This window comes from Leptonychotes weddellii, chromosome 8 (genome assembly GCF_054177405.1).
Source record: "Leptonychotes weddellii isolate Sample4059 chromosome 8, ASM5417740v2, whole genome shotgun sequence".
NCBI lineage: Eukaryota > Metazoa > Chordata > Mammalia > Carnivora > Phocidae > Leptonychotes > Leptonychotes weddellii.
In genome coordinates, this window is record NC_138376.1 from 82,126,064 (window position 1) to 82,146,779 (window position 20,716).

The 20,716-nt window shown below is 39.2% G+C and overlaps 1 protein-coding gene across 3 annotated transcripts in view; it reads left to right on the forward strand.

Moving 5' to 3' along the window:
- The window catches only part of AFG1L (AFG1 like ATPase), a 233,769-nt gene that overhangs the window by 26,845 nt on the left and 186,208 nt on the right, over nucleotides 1-20,716 (forward strand). The window contains exons 3-4 of one of the 3 annotated variants that reach the window (XM_081828769.1): nucleotides 1,083-1,217; nucleotides 14,013-14,236. In XM_081828769.1, coding sequence (XP_081684895.1) covers nucleotides 1,083-1,217; nucleotides 14,013-14,236 — 359 coding nt within the window. The remainder of the gene's footprint in view (nucleotides 1-1,082; nucleotides 1,218-14,012; nucleotides 14,237-20,716) is intronic. The other 2 variants (XM_031023890.2, XM_031023891.2) reach the window with 2 other exon arrangements.

The window sequence follows — 20,716 nt, forward strand, 5'->3', positions numbered from 1 at the left end:
CTCTACCTGGGGTGTTCTCCCAGATCTTCCTCAGGGCTGACTCCTTTTGGCATTCAGGTGTCAACTTAAATGTCCCTTTCATAGGAAGGCTTTTTCTTACAACTCTTAGGAGTCCCCAGTCATTTCCTAGCATTGTGCTTTTTAAACTTTAATGTGCATATGAAATGCCCAGGTATTTTGTTATACTGCACATTTTGATTCAGACCCCTGGTGTGGGGCCCAAGATTCTGTTTTTCTGTTAAACTCCCTGGGGATGCCCATGCTGTTGTTCAGAGACCCTAGGATATCACTTTTATTTTCATCAGTGTACTGATCACTGTCTGTTCCTTTCTTTAATTTTTTGTTTCTTTTCCCCTTGACTGGAGTGAAGGTTCCACAAGGAAAGGAATTTGTTTTTAGTGTTTTTTTCCACTGATAGTACCTCAGATGTAGTTGGTTTTCAACAAACAGTGAATGAATGAACAAATTTATCCATGGATTTTTTTAGTTATTTGTATAATACGATTATTATGAGGATTAATAAAAATAATTATGTTGTTACTTATCCTAGTCCCTGGCACAAAGTGAGTGCTCAATAAAAATGAGCTGCTACTAATAGATTTTCCTTCTAAAGCTCTAAGTTTTGGCAGTTCTTCAAAACAGTGGTTCTTGACCAGTTTTTGTTCACAAACTTGTTTGAAAATTTGAAGGAGGCTATAGTATATTTAGAGATCTTGCCTCAGAAAAAATACACAATAACACACATACATACACATAATTTTCTTTTAGTAGGCTCCCAGACCTTTCCTCCCCGACCCCCGTCATGGACCACAAGTTAAGACCTTTTTAAAAAAAGAACTGTGTGTTATATAACAACTTTTGTCAGGGCTATTGGTGACAATTTGCCTTTTTCTAATTTCTTTTATAATTGTGCTGTTCAGTTGCCTTTTCTTTCTGCATTATAGGCTACCTATGTGCCATTAAGACAAGTGTAACTGTGGTTTATTATTTATTAATGTAGTAAGATTAGTTAAGTGGGGCATATTAGCTTGTTGACTGCAGAACTAAAGAAGAATTATTTTCTTCCAAATTTCTGTCTTAAGATGAAAACTTAAGAATTGGGGGAGAAGAAACCCAACTCTTGCTCAGCTCCGGTCCTTGGGAACACAGTTTGGGCCAAGACACAGACAGGGACAGGAGCCAGAGAGAGGTTCTCCTGCGCAGAGAGCCAGGTACCAGTGAGTATGTTGCAATCCTGGAAGTAATTCTGCAAATTGCACTGTTGAAAAGGAACCGATATTCAGCCTACTTTGGGTGAATCCAGCAGAATCTTCCCTCCAAGCACTCAACGCTTCCTCAATGACAAGATTCCGGAACTTGAATGATGTCTTTCCTCTTTCTGAGGACTATTTTGGATCTGACTGGATCAGGATGTGGAAGTGGCTCTGGAAGTGGCTTCCTAACTGAAATTGAATAAGAATACAAACCAGTAGATGAAAACAATGCTTTTTATTACAACTTCAGCCCTCTCAAGGGAAGTCTGCTCTCAGACAACCAGGACTTGGGCCAAGATGGACCAGAAAAGATGGTTTTATTATATAAGAGAGAGGGTTTCCCATCTTGATGCCTGGCAATGCATTCAATATATTTTATGTACCACAGTTAAATAATTAACTTTTGAACAAAAGGTTTTGTGGAAATTTTAAAACATCTGAAAAACAAGTTTAGGTTTTATCTTTTTTTTCCCCCCATGAATTCTTAAAGCTTCCTTTACCTATCCCATTGTCCTGGAAAATACCTGTTTCCTTTGTATCATATTCAACCAACATCACTATGAAATTAACTAGACTGCCCATATCTATAAAATGGCTTTAAAGAATAAATTGCGCTGTTTTTTTAAAAAAAATGTTTGAGAAGCAAATTGACAGTATTTTGGCAGTGTTTCATATCTCAGTCTTCAGAAACCTGACTCTAATGGTGAATTATAGATATGCCTCAATTCTTTTGAAAAACCCAGATGCAACACAGGGTGAATTTATAGAGTGGGTATTTGACAAGTCCTGTGTAAAATGCGCTAATGTTACCATTGCTTGTAGAGCTGGTGGACATTGTTGAGAAGTATGATTGCTGTCACAATTAGAAACTTAAGACCCAACTAAAGCGCAGTTATGCTTTCAATACTTCATACTGCTTTATTTTTTTCCTGGATATCTGTGTATTTTCAAGTGTTACTCTACCAAAGCAGAGCTATAACCAATGAAAAAAATTGGGAGCAATCACTTTCCCTGCTAATAGTGCCCCAGCAGACAAACATGGTGAACATTCCCAAAAACTGTGGCGTTTCTTATAAGAAGTGGGGCACAGAGTGACAAAAAGGGCAAAGATTCTTTGTATGTCCAGGGAAAGTGGCCTTTGATGTGGAAATGTTGGGGTTTGGAGCAAACAGTCCAGAAAGAATTCTTGAGATGTCTTCTGTGCAAAAAGGTGGTTTTATTAAAGCACAGGGACAGGACCCATGGGCAAAAAGAGCTGCATTGGGGTCGTGAGGAGTGGCCGATTATATACTTTCAAGTTGGGGGTAGGGGTTAGGGATAGTGTAAGTCTCTAAGGAATTTGGAAGTGAGGTTTCCAGGACCTTGAGGCGTCCTTTACTATGGTCTAGTAAAGTCTTAGTCATGAGACCCTTCAAGATGTATATCAGTGGGCCATATGCTTGGAGGATGATTGCTAACATATATCTTGGGGGGTAGAGATAAAGGAAGTTTCCAGAGGGGTTTTTATATGTTAAAGTAGACTTTTAGGATCCTGGAGGTCAGGATAATGTTAAGCTAAGATTGCCTTTTGCCCTTAGCAAAGTATTAACACTAAGGCAGTTGAGTTCCTAGATGAAGGTCACTCTGCCTGTCTCAAGGACTTGTCAGTGGGTTGTAAGTTATAAGGAAATTTAATTTTTTTTCTTCTGCCTTTGTTCCCCACATCAGCCTTATTACAGGAAGCAGAGAGGTTATGGTGGCAGACTAAGCATATTTTCTGGGAAAAAGCTAAAACTACAAAGGAGATGGTGCTGATGCCTGAATGCATTGAGCCCAACTGCAGATCTAGACAGTGCTGGCCATTAAGACATTTTAAACTGGGAGGTGGCAAGAAGAAAAAGGGTCAGTGATCCAGTTCTAAGCCTCATCTCTTGTTTAATATGAAGACAATAAAATCTTGAGGTTATGTTCACTTCAAAAAAAAAAAAAAGGAAATTGAAGTAATCACAAATGCAGTCAAAGGCTGGAGAAATTATTTTTTCTGGGGGTGGGTGTATGTGGATAGAAATAATTGTCAAAATACTATCTAGGAAGTTATAATCATTCAGACAGGAGGACATCTTGACTAAGTCTTGTGGCACATGGGCTATGGAGTTCAGTGGGATCTTCCTAAAACTTATTTAGGAGAAAGTAGTAAAGTACAAAATTGAGATAATGCAGGCTTTATGGGCCTTAAAATCTTCCATTTGTGTTTGTAGATCAGTGTGTGGATCTTCAGAATGGCATTTTCCCACTGTCCATTTGGAGTACAATAAGACAAATTAATACAAATCAAAATAATATGGCAGCAGCATCCCATAATTTGTGTACACTGATGTAGTAACAGATTTAATTTAGTGCAGCTTTTGAGAAGTCTTTTGTGTTTCAATTTATACAGCTGCTATCCAGGCCTAAGCTGGCCAATCTCTCAGCCTTGAGTGTCTTGTCTGACTGATTCTCTCTCTTTTTTAGACTTTTTTTTTTTTAATATCAGTTTTAGATTCATAGCAAAATTGAGAGGAAGGTACAGAGATTTCCCATATTCTCCCTACTCCCCCTCCCCCGCGCATGCATGGATTCCCCTGTTTTCAGTATCCCCCACCAGAGTGGTACATTTGTTAGAACTGATGAACCTATGTGGACTCATTATAATTACCTAAAGTCCATGCTTTACATTTGGGTTCACTCTTGAACTATGGGTATGTATGTATAATGAATGATGTGTATCCATCATTATAGTATCATACAGAGTATTTTCACTACCCTAAAAATCCTCTGTGCTCTGTCTGTTCCCTCCTCCCTGCCTCCCCACCCTTTGTCTACTGCTGATCTTTTTATGGTTTCCATAGTTTTGCCCTTTCCAGAATGTCATATAGTTAGAATGTCTGACCTTATAATATGCAGCTTTTTCAAATTGGCTCTTTCACTTAGTTACATGCATTTAAATTTTCTCCATGTGTTTTCATGGCTTGATAGCTCATTTCTTTTTAGTGCTGAATAATATTCCATTGTCTAGATACACCAATTTATTTGTCCATCTGCCTACTGAAGGATGTCTTGATGGCTTTCAAGTTTTGGCTATTATGAATACAGCTCCTGTAAACATCTGAGTGCAGAGTTTTTTTGTGGATTTAAGTTTTCAACTCCTTTGGGTAAATACCAGGGAGCATGATTCCTGGATATATAGTAACAGTGTGCTTAGTTTTGTAAGAAACTGCCAAACTGTCTTCCAAAGTGGTTTTACCATTTTACATTCCCACCAGGAATGAATGAGAGTTCCTGTTGCTCCACATTCTGGTTAGCATTCTTGGTGCTCTGAATTTTGGCCATTCTAATAGGTGTATAGTGGTATGCCGTTATTGTTTTACCTCATGACATACGATATAGAGATTTTTTCATATGCTTCTTTGCCATCTGTATATTTCTTTGCTGAAGTGTCTGTTAAAGTCTTTGGCCCATTTTTAAATTGGATTGTTTGTTATCTTGTTATGAGTTTTAAGAGTTCTTTGTATATTTTGTACAATAGTCCTTTATCAGATGGTCTTTTGCAGATATTTTCTCCCATTCTGTGTCTTGTCTTCTAATGATGCCATGGCATTGGCTTTCACAGAACAGAAGTTTTAAATTTTAATGAAGTCCAGCTTATCAGTTATTTCTTTCACAGATTGTTCTTTTGGTGTTGTATCTAAAAAGTCATCACCAAACACAAGATTATGTAGGTTTTCTTCTATATCTTTTATGTTTCTTCTATGTTACCTTCTAGGAGTTTGATAGTTTTGTGTTTTACATTTACAACTGATCCATTTTGAGTTGGAAGGGCGTAAGGTCTTTTACATTTTTCTTCAGATTTCTTCTTTGACCCATATGTTAGAAATGTATTGCTTAATCTCCGTGTATTTTAGAATTTTCTTATTATTTTTCTACTACTGATTTCTAGTTAAATTCTGTTGTTGTCTAGAGCAGACATTGTATGATTTCTTTTAACTTTGTTAAGATGTGTCTAATGGCCTGGAATGTGGTCTGTTTTGGTGAATATTCCATGTGAACCTGATAAGAAAGTGTATTCCACTGTTGGATGAAGTATTCTCTAAATGTCAATTATGGCTAGTTGATTGTTAGCGTTGAGTTCAATATGCCGTTACTGATTTTTCTGCCTGCTGGATCTGTCCATTTCTGTTAGGGGGATATTAGAGTCTCCAACTATGATAGTGGATTCATCTATTTCTCTTTATATTTCTGTCAATTTTAGTATCATGTAGTTTAGTTTGATATTCCGTTGTTAGGTGCACATGCATTAAGGATTGATTCTTCTTGGAGAATTGACTCGTTTATCATTATGTAATGCCCTTCTTAATCTCTGATAACTTTTCTTTGAAGTCTTCTGTGTCTGAAATTAATACAGCTCCCATGCTTTCTTTAGTGTTAGCATGTATATTTTTTGCCATCCATTTACTGTTAATCCATATGTCTTTATATATATATATTTAAAGATTTTATTTATTTATTTGACAGAAAGAGACACAGCGAGAGAGGGAACACAAGCAGGGGGAGTGGGAGAGGGAGAAACAGGCCTTCTGCTGAGCAGAGAGCCTGATGTGGGGGTTGACCCCAGGGCCCTGGGACCATGACCTGAGCCGAAGGCAGATGCTTAACGACTGAGCCACCCAGGCGTCCCATGTCTTTATATTTAAAGTGGGTTTCTTGTAGACAACATGTAGTTGGGTCTTGTATGTTTTGATCCACTCTGACCATCCCTTTAAATCTTTCTTTTTTTAAAAAGATTTTATTTATTTGACAAAGACACAGTGAGAGAGGGAACGCGAGCAGGGCAAGTGGGAGAGAGAGAGAAGCAGGCTTCTCACCGAGCAGGGAGCCCTATGTGGGCCTCGATCCCAGGACCCTGGGATCATGACCTGAGCTGAAGGCCCACGCTTAACGACTGAGCCACTGAGGCGCCCTCCACTCTGACCATCTCTATCTCTCAATTGGTGCATTTATATCATTGATATTTAAAGTGATTATTGATTTAGTTGGATTAATATCTACTATATTTGTTACTGTTTTCTATCTGTTGCCCTTGTTATTCTTGTTTTTGGTTCTCTTTTTCTCTGTTTTATAGTTTTGAGTATTTTATGATTTCATTTTCTCGCCTTTTTTTTTTTTTAAAGATTTTATTTATTTATTTGAGAGAGAGAGAATGAGAGAGAGCACATGAGAGGGGGGAGGGTCAGAGGGAGAAGCAGACTCCCTGCCGAGCAGGGAGCCCAATGCGGGACTCGAATTCCAGGACTCCAGGATCATGACCTGAGCCGAAGGCAGTCGCTTAACCAACTGAGCCACCCAGGCGCCCTCATTTTCTCGCCTTTCTTGGCATGTCGGTTATACTGCTTTTGACTTTTTTCGATATACATTATTTTGAACAAACTGTTATGTGTTAAATCAGTTAAGAATAAGGAAAGTAAAAGTTTTTATTTTACTTTTACTTTCATTTTTTTCTTCTTAGACATTTTTTCTTTATGGATCTGAGTTTCTGACCTGTATTATTTTCATTTTCTCTAAAGAACTTCATTTAACATTTCTTGCAAGGCATGTCTACTGGCAACAAATTAATTTTTTATTTGTCTGAGAAAGTCTTTATTTCTCCTTTATTCTTGAAAGGTAATTTTGCAGGATTCAGAATTCTAGCTTGGTAGGTTTTCTTCTCAGTACTTTTAATATTTCACTCTACTGTCTTCTGGCTTGAATGGTTTCTGAGAAGTATAGGTTGGGTGTATTTTTCTTCTGGCTTCTTTAAGGATTTTTTTCTTTAGAGGGATGAGGGGAAGAAGAAAAGGGAGAGCAAGAATCTTAAGCAGGCTCCATTCCCAGCATGGAGTCCTATGTGGGGCTTGATCTCATGACTCTGAGATCATGACCTGAGCTGAAATCAAGAGTCAGACACTTAGGGGCACCTGGGTGGCTCAGTCGTTAAGCGTCTGCCTTCGGCTCAGGTCATGATCCCGGGGTCCTGGGATCGAGCCCCGCATCGGGCTCCTTGCTCAGTGGGAAGCCTGCTTCTCCCTCTCCCATTCCCCCTGCTTGTGTTCCCTCTCTCGCTGTCTCTCTCTCTCTCTCAAATAAATAAATAAAATCTTAACAAAAAAAAAAAAAAAAGAGAGACACTTAACTGACTGAGCCACCCCAGTGCACCAGGATTTTTTCTTTATCTTTGATTTTTCTGTAGTTTAAAAGTTGTATGTCTAGGTGTAATTTTCATGGCATTTATTCTGCTCGGTGTTCTCTGAACTTCCTGGATCTGTGGTTTGGTGTCTGTCATTTATTTGGGAAACTTCTCTGTTATTATTGTTTCCAATATTTTTTCTGTTTCTTTCTCTTTCTTCTTCTTCTGGTATTCCTGTGATGTGTATGCTACACCTTTTGCAGTTGTCCCACAGTCCTTGGATATTGTTTTTTTTGTCCCCCCAGCCTTTCTTTGCCTTAGAGTTCTGAAGAGTTCTACTGATTCATCCTCAAGTGCAGAGATTCTTTCCTCAGCTGTGTCTAGTTTACTAACATCAAAAGCATTCTTAATTTCTGTTAACAGTGTTTTCAATCTCTAGCATTTCTTTTTGGTTCTTTTTTTAGGATTTCCATCTCTCTCCTTATATTGCTCATATGTTCTTGTATGCTGTCTACTTTATACATTAGAGCCCTTAGCATGTTAACCATAGTTGTTTTAAATTTCTGGTCCTATAATTCCAACATCCCTGCCATGTCTGGTTCTGATGCTTGTTTCATCTCTCCAAATTGTTGTTTGCCTTTTAGTATATCTTGTAATTTTTTCTTGGATGTGATATACCAGGTGAAAGAAACTACTATAAATTGGCCTTTGGTAATATGGTGAGCTATCTGGGGAGAGGAAGTATTTTATGGTTCTATAATTAGGTCTCCATGTTTTAGGGAGCCTACGTGTCTGGATTATGAGCTTCAGAAATGTTTTTTCTTCCCTCTTAGGTGGGAGAGGATGGTTGAGTGGGCTGGAGTTGAGTATTTTCCTTCTCCCACATGGAAGGCTAGAGTTGAGTGGAGTTGGGTATTTTCCTTTCCCCCAGGTCATTTAGGCTCTGCTAATACCTAGCAGGTTAGGTTCCTTAACTAGCTTCCCCCAAGGACAGGCCTTGTTAGGAATAACAAAGTGTTCTGGTGTATTTTTAAATGGTTTCTGGGGGTACCTGGCTGGCTCGGTGGAGTGTGTGGCTCTTGATCTCAGGGTTGTGAGTTTGAGCCCCACACTGGGTGTGGAGATTACTTAAAAATAAAATCTTAGGGACTCCTGGGTGGCTCAGTCCATTAAGTGTCTGCCTTCAGCTAAGGTCATGATCTCAGGGTCCTGAGATCGAGTCCTGCATCAGGCTCCTTGTTCAGCGGGGAGCCTGCTTCTGCCTCTGCCTGATGCTCCCCCTGCTTGTGCTCTCTCTTTCTCAGACATATAAATAAATAAAATCTTTATTAAAAAAACCAAAATCTTTAAAAAAAAAAAAAGGTTTCTTTTCATTCCACATGCCAGAAGCATAAGGGGATTTTCCCCATATTAACACTAAGAACTTGGTTGAACTCCTGTAGGAAAATTCAGAAAAGTGTGAGGGCCCCTCAATGACTGGATACCCCTGGAGTTTTTAACTCTGAGTTGTCCATATTGAGCTTCCAGCAATTTGTCAACTAAGTTTAGTTTTTCCTGTCTGGTTTTGACTTGTGAGTCTCTGCTCTTATAAGCCATTATTCTCTGTATTTGCCTGTCTTTCTCTTTAATCATGGGGGCAGTGGTTTGCCTTGCATCCTCCCTTGTCTTATGGATCTGAGAAGAGATGTTGGCTTTTCAGTCTGTTCAGCTTTTTCGTGGTTAGGATGGGGTGGCAACTTTCAGGCTTCTTACATGTGGAACTGGATAACTGCTGTTTCCCTTTTTATGTCTGCTGACTAGCTCAAGTGATGTCTTCAGTGTGCCTTGGTTTTCTTTTTTAAAAAATGCAAATGAAGTATATACTACTAAATAAAGATCTTAGGCTAGTAAAAAATTAAAGTAGAAGCAAATAGCGTTAAGCCTCTCTAAAGGCAGATGCCAAGAGAAACAATGTACTTTCCCCTCAGTCCTGATCTTTCCAATGACTAATTTTAAAAATTAGATATTTGATGATTGTAAAAAGGAATATGAAGACTGAGGAGTAGCTTCTGGGTTTGGCAACAATAGGTCTTGGGTGGACTTGGCAGAAGCTATCTCAGTAGAAGCTTGACCACAGTGGGTTGAGAATTGAGCAGGATGTGAGGGAGTCACCAGAAAAAATAAAGGTAACTTTTTCAAGTGGTTTGGCTGTGAAGGAAAGGAGGTAGAGCAGATGTCTCATGACTGTGGGTCAAGGAGGTTTTGTTATTATAATTTTAAGATAGGAAAGGGTTGAGCTGGTATGAAAAAGTGGATAGAGAGGGGAAGGTTGATGATATAATACAGGGCTGGTTAGTGAAGAGAATGACATCTCTGGAAAGGTAGGAACGGAGGAGATTCAAGATTATTTTTAATAAGCACCAGTTATGTACCAGGCACGGTTCACTGGGGAATACAGCATTGAACAAAGCAGATAAAAATTCCTGTCCTCAGAGAGCATATACTCTGGGGAAAACAAACATCTACTCTGGTGGGGATAGACAGAAAACAAAAAGGTAAATAAGTATAATATATGGCATTTAATATAACTAAATCTAGTGGTTCTTGGCACATGTATATGTCATATATATATGTGTATATATATAGTAAAATATATATTAAAAATACCAGAGTATATAATACATAGTTGTTTTTTTTTTAGCCATTTCATACTCTTACTAAAATCTCTTATTTCATGAAGTTTTTCAGTTGTATATATGTGTGTGAATATTGGTTCACGATATTCAGGAGGGTTCCAAAATTTGAAAGCCACTGATTAGAGGACAAGAAGGCATTAATATCCTTGTTGGAATGAGCAATAACACCTAGGCTAAGGAAAGAGAAAATGATGGGGTAAATACAGGTGAATTTGGACGTTTGGTGGTAGGGAGCTGAGGGACTTTGAAGGATGGTAAGATTTTGTGAGGGAGAAATTAGGCTGGCAGAGATTGGAAGAGGAGGATGTCCAAGTCAGGGAGTCTATGAACAAAGAAAGGCATGACCATGAAGTGAAGTAACTGAAAGTGTTTCAGACACAGTAAGTAATCCACTTGACTAGAAGGCAGTTCACATTATTGAGTCTACCTTTGCATTTTCCATTCTAACTAGCTTCATGACATTTCTGCTATTGCCCGTCCTAATTTGGGCCTTGATTATTTCCCACTTAGAATAGTTTCATAACCAGTTTCTCTGTATCCAAATTCATTTTACTTGCTAATGCCAGTTAATCTTGATACATTACTACTGTAATTCTTCCCCTCCACCCCCACTTAAAATAATAATTAAAAAAACCCTGATATTCTCTATTACCCCATTACACATTACATGTGGTAGACAATCATTTTTTGTATATGTGACTGCTTTTTGGAGAGTAGAGGGAGAGTCGTCTGGAAATGCAGGCTGGGGCCCTATTACAAATTTCTTTTTTTTTTTTTTTTTTTTATTCATGAGAGACAGAGCGAGAGAGAAAGGCAGAGGGAGAAGCAGGCTCCCAAGGAGCAGGGAGCCCGATGCGGGACTCGATCCCAGGACCCTGAGATCATGACCTGAGCCGAAGGCAGACGCTTAACCATCTGAGCCACCCAGGCGCCCCCCTATTACAAATTTCTTAAACCCTAGAATGAGGACACTCTTTTTGGAGATCCCCAAAACTACCTCCAGGTTTGATGATTTGCTAGGAGGATTCACAAGACAGCATATAGTTGTACTCATGGCTATGGTTTATTACATCAAAAGGGTATAAACACAATCAGCCAAAGGGAAAGGCCTGTGGGGCAAGGTCTGGAAGAAATTAGGTGCAAGCTTCCAAGAGTCTTCTCCTAGTGGAGTCACATAAGAAATACTTAATTTCTCCAGCAATGAACTGTGACAACAGATGTGAAATGTTGTCTATTAGGGAAGCTCATTAGAGACTCAATGCCTAGGGTGGTGGGGGGTCGTGGTGGGTACATAGCTACTCTGCATAGCATGTACCAAAATTCTGGCCACATAGAAGGAAACTAGGTGTTCAGCATAAACCACATAGCTTGTACATGGTACAAACAGTTTAGGCACAGTAAGTCACCCTTTCCATTTCTGGGAATGGTGGGGACCCTCTTGGAATCCAAGTTCTCAGCCAAGAGCCCACCTTGCAAGCAGACCTTTTTGAGGACAGTAATCTCAGGCCTGCTGTGCTAACTCTTTTCTGTACACTGTACTTAATGTGCTTCTATCAAGTGAAAAAGTGGCTTCAGGGGCTTCTTTGGAAATGGGGGTGGTATAGTTATAGAAATGAGGGAGATGTGAAGAGGGTGGGACTTTGTGCCCCCTCTCCCATTTTTCTCTTCCATAAATTTAGGATTGCATGGAAGGTTTTATATGTAAAAAAAAAAAAAAAAAAGTGCTGCTGTTAAAATTATGTTTGATGTTTGAAAACCACTCCTTTAAACAATGAGATGAATTTTAAGAAAAATATTAATAAAATCACAGTTGGGATTTTAGCAAGATCATCTCTGTAGTTGATGGGAAGTATTTTCCAGATTGTGGTAGTGGTAAATTTGGGGCAGTGGAGGTGATCAGAGGCAGGGACGCCAAGCCAGAGATCATGAGAGCCCCAGGTAGCGTGGTAGCATGAGGAAGAGTGGGAGGGGATGGATTAGAGTATTTGCTCTACAAAGTGAGTTGTATTGTGATGGATGATTGGCTGAGGACCTGGTTGAAGAGTGAGATAGAAGTTTATTTTTTTACATAAAAATCCGGTAGGTGGCCCAGGGCTGGTTCGGCAGCTCAGCAATGTTGGAGAACTTTGCTCTGCTTTGTTCAGCATTCTGTGGGCCTCGCCTTGCCAGGTTGGCTCTTCCAGCTGCAGGCATCACACTTACATTCCAGTTAGAAGAAGGGGAGGGAGGGGAGGAGGGCATGCCTTTCTCTTTAAGGGCATGTAGCAGAGCTGCACAGGTTTCTGCTCACATCCCATTGGTTAGAACTGGTCATATGGCTGTGCCTGGCTGCTTGAGAGGCCAGAAATGGATTATTTAACTGGGCAGCCTAGTACCCAGCTAAAACTTCTATTCAGACAGGAAGAATAGCTATTAGAAGACAGCCCTAAAAAAAAAAAAAGACAGCCCTGCCCGCTCCCCAACGCTCATGGCTTATTTAGGATTTTCTTTCCTTTCTTGGGAAAAAGACGGAAGTAATATTGACTCTTAATTTTTTCCCCAGGGTATGTAATTTTTATATTACTGAAACAAAGGAAATATGGTATTCAATGAAACAGTGATAACGCTGGCGATGTATCTTTGCAAAATCTTTGACTCAAAGAAGGGCACCAGCCCTGTCTAAAAAATGTGCCAGTTTGCTGCTATTTATTGTTGCTTCTAAAAAATACAGAGAAAGATAGTAATATTGTAATAACTCTGTATGGTGACAGGTGGTAACTACACTTACTGTGGTGAGAATTGTGTAAGGTATAGAATTGCTGAATCACTGTGTTGTCCCCTCGAAACTAATATAACATTGTATATCAATTATACTTCCATAAAAGATGAACCGTGAGAGACTATGGACTCTGAGAGACAAACAGGGTTTTAGAGGGGAGGGGGGAGGGGGGATTGGTTAGCCCGGTGATGGGTATTAAGGAGGGCACGTACTGCATGGAGCACTGGGTGTTATACGAAAACAATGGATTGTGGATCACCACATCAAAAACTAATGATGTATGATGACTAACATAAAATAAAATTTAAAAAAATAAAAAATATATATATAAAAGAATAAATAAAATAAAAATAGAACAGGAGTTACTTGCTCATTGCACCTGGCCCAGATAAGGAATAGTTATGATTGATCTTGCCATGGCCAATCATTTCTCTCCCAGGAGAGGCTAAAAAAAGGATCAGAAAACCTTACTGCTTTGCAACAGACACTCTGTTGTGTTTCAACTCTTTGTGTTCAGCTTAAAAGTTACGGAAAAGGAAAAGAATCTTACAAGCATTGAAATCAGTGTTGTAATATCTGAATGCTGTGTGGTTTGGATAGGGAATAAGGGGGCAGTAGAAAACCCTTTGTGACTAATCTCTGTCTCTGCCTTGGTACTCAAAAACCAGAATTAGGCTTACCTCAAAGGTGCCAGCCCTGCTGTGGGGAAGGATCTGATGAATCCAGGTGGCCCATTTAATGGAGTGGAGGCAAAGCAGAGACTCTATGGCAGGTTAGGTTTTCTAGAAGAGGAGTTACAATGATAGCTTATGGGTTTGGGGTTTACTCTCTTTTGTTAAAATGAGATGATTATATTCATTGAACAAAATGTGTTTTATCTTTTTATTTTTTTTTTTAAGTAGGTTCCACGCCCAAGGTGGGGCTTGAACTCATGACCCTGAGATCAAGAGTCTCACACTCCACTGACTGGGCCAGCCAGGTGCCCCAAAATGTGTTTTATTTTTATCAAAATGAGATTTACAATAACTGTTCATATATATATACTTTTACCTGAAAGGTTTTAATGTGATCATTAAGAAACATGTGGAGTACTACGAAATATCTTCATTTAAGGAACTCTAAAATTTTATATATATTTTTGTTTATAGCCTATACAGTTCAGACCCCTGAGATTACATCTCCAACTGCGGCTACAGAGGTTTATTCAAAAGCTTTGGCTGTTTGCCATGGACCACTGGACCACTATGACTTTCTGATTAACACTCATGAGCTAAAGAATGATGAGAATCAAAGAAGAGTCATACAGTGTTTGCAGAAATTACATGAGGACCTTAAAGGATACAGTATAGAGGCAGGAGGCCTTTTTTCAAAGGTGAGTTTTGTGTGATATTAAAGATGGAATAGTTAAAAGTAAGCATTTTATAAAATGGATTAAATGCAGTTGGTACAATCATGAAACTGCTTGAAATTCCTCACCAGTTCCTTTTTTTTTTTTTTTTTAAGATTTTATTTATTTATTAGAGCATGAGTAGGTGGGAGAGGGAGAGGCAGAGGGAGAAGCAGACTCCCCGCTGAGCAGGGAGCCCGATGTGGAGCTCCATCCCAGGACCCTGAGATCATAACCTGAGCCGAAGGCAGACGCTTAACCAACTGAGCCACCCAGGTGTCCCTCTCACGAGTTCCTTTAAAGAAGCTCTGTTGGATCCCTATTCCTGACCTCTTGATGCTCCATAGCTTTCTTTTACCTTTGGGGGGATTCAAATAGCTTCATATTTAGGTAATGATTGATGCTATCTAGTCTAAATGGAAATTGGACAGTTTAAAAATTTCCCCTCCCTCTAGCTCAGGCCTGTCCCAGGATCAGCAGTGCAGAAGGTGGAGTGATTTGTTCTTCCCCTCTCCCTCCTCTTCCTGTGTCTGCTTGCCTGGCTTCTCTAGGGTCTGGATGAGAAGATGGAAATTAGAGCAAAACAGCAAAGTCTTAAGTGAACAGTTAAGGGCCTTCTGTGTGGTAGACACTGATATGCTAGTGCTTTGTTGAAGGGGCACACTGGTGGGTTCTTTTGGACTCCCCTGGGGACCTCCCCACTGCTCCACTTTTGGACCTCTTACGACTCTGGTTGAACACCTTGCTTGCACCACTGCATTCTGCCGGTCCCCCTTGCCCTTGCACTTAACCTTCTTGGGTGGGCTCCTGTCAGGACAGCTCTACCCAGTACGCCTTTTATGGTGTCTACTTAGGCCACAGGAAGCATAACATCTCCTTTCTCCAATCCCTACTCCAGCTTCAGTCAGCCTCCTGGAGACCTGTGGCAAGTTCTTCCAAGGACATTTCCATAGCCTGCTTTGGTTACTGCCTGTGGGATTTCCTCACCTAAACAAGCATCCCGCTGGAGGCGGGGATGCCCATCTTGTTATACACTCAATCCTAATCTCTTTGGACGCTTCCCTTGGGAGCCACCTGCTTTTGGCATGAGGTTTATCTGGGGGAGATGCCACAACATTCCTTACTTAACCTAACAGCATTCTATCTTGATCGCTTTCTTCAGTTCCACTTTTTTTTTAGGGCTGTTTTGCTTCTTTTTTTTTCTTACAGTACTTCCTGCATGGATGTGACTAATACCTCTTTTTAGAATGGAGGGGAACTTGTTTCTCCTGTCCTTAGCTTTGAGCTTTTGCTGAAATTTTGAGAAAACAGGAAAACTCCCATTCCTTATCCCATTATAGAAGCCATGGCCATCAGTAGTGTTCTCTTCAAATTATGATGGATATTAATAGTAAGAAAAGTTGGAATATGGTTCAACCAAAGAAACTAGTTTTCCTTTAATTGACTGGCCAACCATCCTCCCCCACGTACAAATATTCTATTATTAGGAGGTCTTTAGAGGAAAGGTAATATATAACATATGTTAGTAGTGCTTGATTTAAAAACTCTAATCGAAGTAATTTTACTTTTCAAAAAGCACTTTAGATTATACTTACATAGTTTTATTTTTATCGAAAGAAAAATGCTGTCATCGCATTAACATCTTTTGGTTAAATGGACTAGGGATTCATTTAGATTACGGAAAGAAATAGAGATTTAGAATAAGACTACATATGCAAATAACAGTGAAGGGCATCTCTGTTACACAGACAGGCCTCCCAGAGCCAGAGCCTGAGGCTTTGCATCAGTGGTTTTGAAAGTGTTGATGACTTGACTGGCAAGAGGCACAGGTACCTGCTGATTCTTGCTCCAGTGCTCTGCCATTCATGTAATTTGCTTACTCTGGTCTTCCTTCCCCCACGTCTGTTTCCACTTCAGTTTGTCCTGCCAATTTATTAATTCTCTTCCTGTATCTGTGGTTTAAATTCCTCAGTAAGAATCTGATAGGAAACCCAATCACTTTATCCCTGTTTGAGCAGAGCTTTCATACCAGGTTTTTTGGAGGGCACTAGCCGGTGTAAAGATCTGATCTCTGCCTAAGGTACCATTCAGGGCTCCCATGATCCTGCTGGTTCCCTCAGAAGTAGACTGTGACTGTGGTGGCCACTGTGATTGGCCGGCCCAGTGTAATGGTTATAGGAACTAATAAGGAATTATCCCTTTTGATGGCCACCCTTTCTTCATCTTCCAGTATTTCCAAAAGTTTATAGGCGAGTAAAGAACTAAAAAGTTTGGAAAACGTAGACTGCTTATGTACTGCGTACCTAATTATAGTTTGTAATACAGTTGGTCTTCCAAATAAAATATTGGCTTGGTTATATGTCATAGACAGCAAGCAGGATGTTTTACTTAACTGGGTTTTTGGTTATCAGAATGAAATTGCTTTCATGAATTTTCTGTTTTGTTCTCTTTGTAGTCCTTTCCCTTTTAGAAATACAGTCCTTTTTTTCCCCCCTCCTTCCCACTCTGTATCATCCCTAGGGCTCATCTTACTGTGATTGGTGAACTTACATCCAGTGAAAAGTATCCTTTAATCATTAATGTATCTGGTTGCCAATTCAACAACATTTTTTTTTTCTCTTAAGTAATTATTTGGCTCTTCTCAGGGGTATTCTCCCACACTTCCTCCTTTGATTTCTGAACTGGCAGTGATGGGTCTGCCTGGTAAATTGACAGTTATTTAGCAGTAAGTAAATGTAATATTTACTACCTAGAGTCCCTAGTTTTAATGTGTAGCTGTAATCTTATGTAAGTAGGAGATTTGACCTCTCAGGTAGTTTTAAATGTGTCTAATGAAAGCTTGTATTTGTTTAATCCTAATGCATATGTGAATAAGTCTTTTGTAGATAGATCAGCATTTCTTTGTGGTAGTATTTGTCCTGTAGTTTCTTAAGCTTGCCAAATCTTCAACATTGAAAAAGACCCAAACATCTAATGTAATCTGAGTAAAACATATATAAAAGCTTTAGTTTTTGTTTACTTCTTTGTTTTTTAAGGAGATGGACAAAGGGGTCCTTTGGGCAGTCTGACCTGTTTGCCCTCAGACCTTCAGACCACACCAGGGAGCCACCCTGACTGGATACCTTCATTTGTCTGAGGAGTACTTGGGTTAGACTGCTGGAAGCCCGAAGAGAGAAAGGAGAGGGAAGGAAGAATCCCTTCCAAGGGCAAGAGGGGAAATCCCTCACCATTTTGGGCAAGGGCAGTCTAGCTGGTCCCCCCTGGGGCTTTGGATCCTCATCTAGGAGTAACCTCGGCCAGGAGGTGGGGGCACCAAATGTGGTGTCTCTCCCGATCAGGTGGAAACCGGCAGTGTGGGCGGTGAAAGAAGTCACCTGAGGCAGAACAAAGGAGATAGAAGTTTATTGAAAACACCGCAAGGGAGTGGTGGGCAGCATAGCAAAGCAGAGACTGTCTGCCTAAAAGCTTTAGTTTTTGAAGATTGAAAAAATGCCACAGACCTATTTCTTTCTTTTTTTTTTTTTCAAGTTTTTATTTAAATTCCAGTTAGTTAACATACAGTGTAATACTAGTTTCAGGTGTAGAATTTAGTGATTCAATACTTACATGCAATATCTGGTGTTCATCACAGCACTTGCCCTCCTTTTTTTTTTTTTTTTTAAGATTTTATTTATTTATTTGTTAGAGAGAGTGCACAAGCAGGGGGAACAGCAGGCAGAGGGAGAGGCAGGCTCCCCCCTGAGTAGGGAGCCTGATGCAGGACTCAATCCCAGGACCCTGGGATCATGACCTGAGCCGAAGGCAGATGCTTAACCGACTGAGCCACCCAGGTGTCTCAACACATGCCTTCCTTAATCCTCATCTCCTATTTATTGCATCACCCTCTCCCTACCCTCTGGTAACTATCAGTTGTTCTCTATAGTTAAGAGCCTTTTTCTTGGTTTGCCTCTTTTTTTCCCCCCTATGTTCTTTTGTTTCTTAAATTCCACATATGAGTGAAATCATATGGTATTTGTCTTTCTCTGACTTATTTTGCTTAGCATTATACTCTCTAGTTCCATCCACCTCATTGCAAATGGCAAGATTTCATTATTTTTTTATGGCTGAGTGACATTCCAGTGTGTGTGTATGTGTGTACATACCACTGTTCTTTACCTGTTCATCAGTCCATGGACATTTGGACTCTTTCCATAATTTGGCTATTCTTGATAATATTGCTGTAGACATCAGGGTGCATGTATCTCTTTGGATTAGTATTGTTGGGTAAATACCTAATAGTGCTATTGCTGGATCATAAGGTAGTTCTGTTTTTAACTTTTTGAGGAACCTCTATACTGTTTTTCAGAATGGCTGCACCAGTTTGCATTCCCACCCACAGTACAAGAGGGTTCCCCTTTCTCCACATCCTCACCAACACCTGTTGTTTCCTGTGTTGTTAATTTTAGCCATTCTGACAGGTTTGAGGGTACTATCTCATTGTAGTGTTGATTTGTATTTCCCTGATGATGAGTGATGTTGAGCATCTTTTCATGTGTCTTTTGGCCATTTGGATGTCTTCTTTGGAAAAATGTCTGTTCATGTCTTCTGCCCATTTTTTTTAAACTGTATTATTTTGTATTTTGGGTGTTGTTTGATAAGTTCTTAATATATTTTGAATACCAACCCTTTATTGGATATATCATTTGCAAATATCTTCTCCCATTCTGTAGGTTGCCTTTTAGTTTTGTTGATTGTTTCCTTCACTGTGCAGAAGCTTTTTATTTTGATGAAGTCCCAATAGTGTATTTTTGCTTTTGTTTCCCTTACCTTAGGAGACCTGTCTAGAAAGAAGTTGCTACAGCTGTTGTCAAAGAGGTTACTGCCTGTGTTCTCCTCTAGGATTTTAATGGCTTCCTGTCTCACATTTAGGTCTTTCATCCATTTTGAATTTATTTTTGTTTATGGTGTAAGAAAGTGGTCCAGTTTCATTCTTTTGCATGTAACTGTCCAGTTTTCCCAAAACTGTTTGTTGAAGAGACTGTCTTTAGGAGAGACTGGATATTCTTTCCTGCTTTGTCAAAGATTAATTGACCATATAGTTGTGAGACCTATTTCTTCTAAAAATAAACACTGATATGCCAAGTATCAGAGAAGGAAAACTTGGGCTACTAGTTTTTGTTTTTTTTTTTAGTGAAAGCAGAACTTTATTTGTAGGTTTGTTGATTTGGGAAAGTAAGATTTATGATTTTATTTTTTCTCTAAGCTTATTGAGAAATTATAATTCAAGGGATACAGTGTGATAATTTGATACTCATGTATTACAAAATGATTACCATAATAAGGTTAGTTAATATCTCTATCCCCTCACATAATTACCATTTTTTTTTTGTGGTGAAAACATTTAAGATCTACTGTCTTAACTACTTTTGAATATATAATACAGTATTTTAAAAAATTTTTATTTAAATTCAATTTAATTAACATATAGTGTATTAGTTTCAGAAGTAGAATTTAGAGATTCATCAGTTGCATATAACACCCAGTGCTCATTCCATCAAGTGCCCTCCTTAATGCCCATCACGCAGTTACCCCATACTCCCACCCCACTCCCCTCCAGCAACCCTCAGTTTGTTTCCTATGATTAAGAGTCTCTTGAGGAGGAGCAAGATGGTGGAGGAGTAGGAGACCTAAATTTCGTCTGGTCCCAGGAATTCAGCTAGATAGGTATCAAACCATTCTGAACACCTATGAACTCAACAGGAGATCGAAGAAAAGAATAGCAGCAGCTCTCTGAACAGAAAAGTGACCACTTTCTGGAAGAGTCATATTCTATCCCTTCATAGTAGTTAACCTTATTTTTGGTATATATATAAGTTGTTCTCTCTTTAAAATTTTGGGATACAGTTGCTTCTAACAGACCAAAATATACCCTAAATCTCTAGTGTATGGCTTTGTTCTAGTCTCCTGCCTGATCACATTCTTTACCCCCCCTTTTTTTTTAATTTCTCTTCTTTCTTTTTTCAACCAGCTTCTTACCATATCAATTCCTTTTATAAAATCTTTTATAATTTTCATCTTTACAATCATATTCCATCCCTTCATTGTATTTACCCTTATTTTTGTACATATATAGGTTTTTCTTTCTTTAAAATTTTGGGAGGCACTTTCTTCTAACAGACCAAAATACGCCCAAAATCTAGTGTGTGGCGCTGATCTATTCACCAGCCTGATCATATTTGATCATATTTTTTTTTTTGATCTTTTTCTTTTTTTTTCTTTTTTCTTTCTTTCCCTTTCCTTTCCCCTGGTTTCAGGTCTCTTCTGATTTGTTTAGTGTATATTTTTCTGGGGTCATTGTTACCCTGTTAGCATTTTGTTCTCTCATTCATCTATTCTCCTCTGGACAAAATGACAAGACAGAAAAAATCACCTCAAAAAAAAGAACAAGAGGCAGTACTGACTGCCAGGGACCTAATCAATATGGAC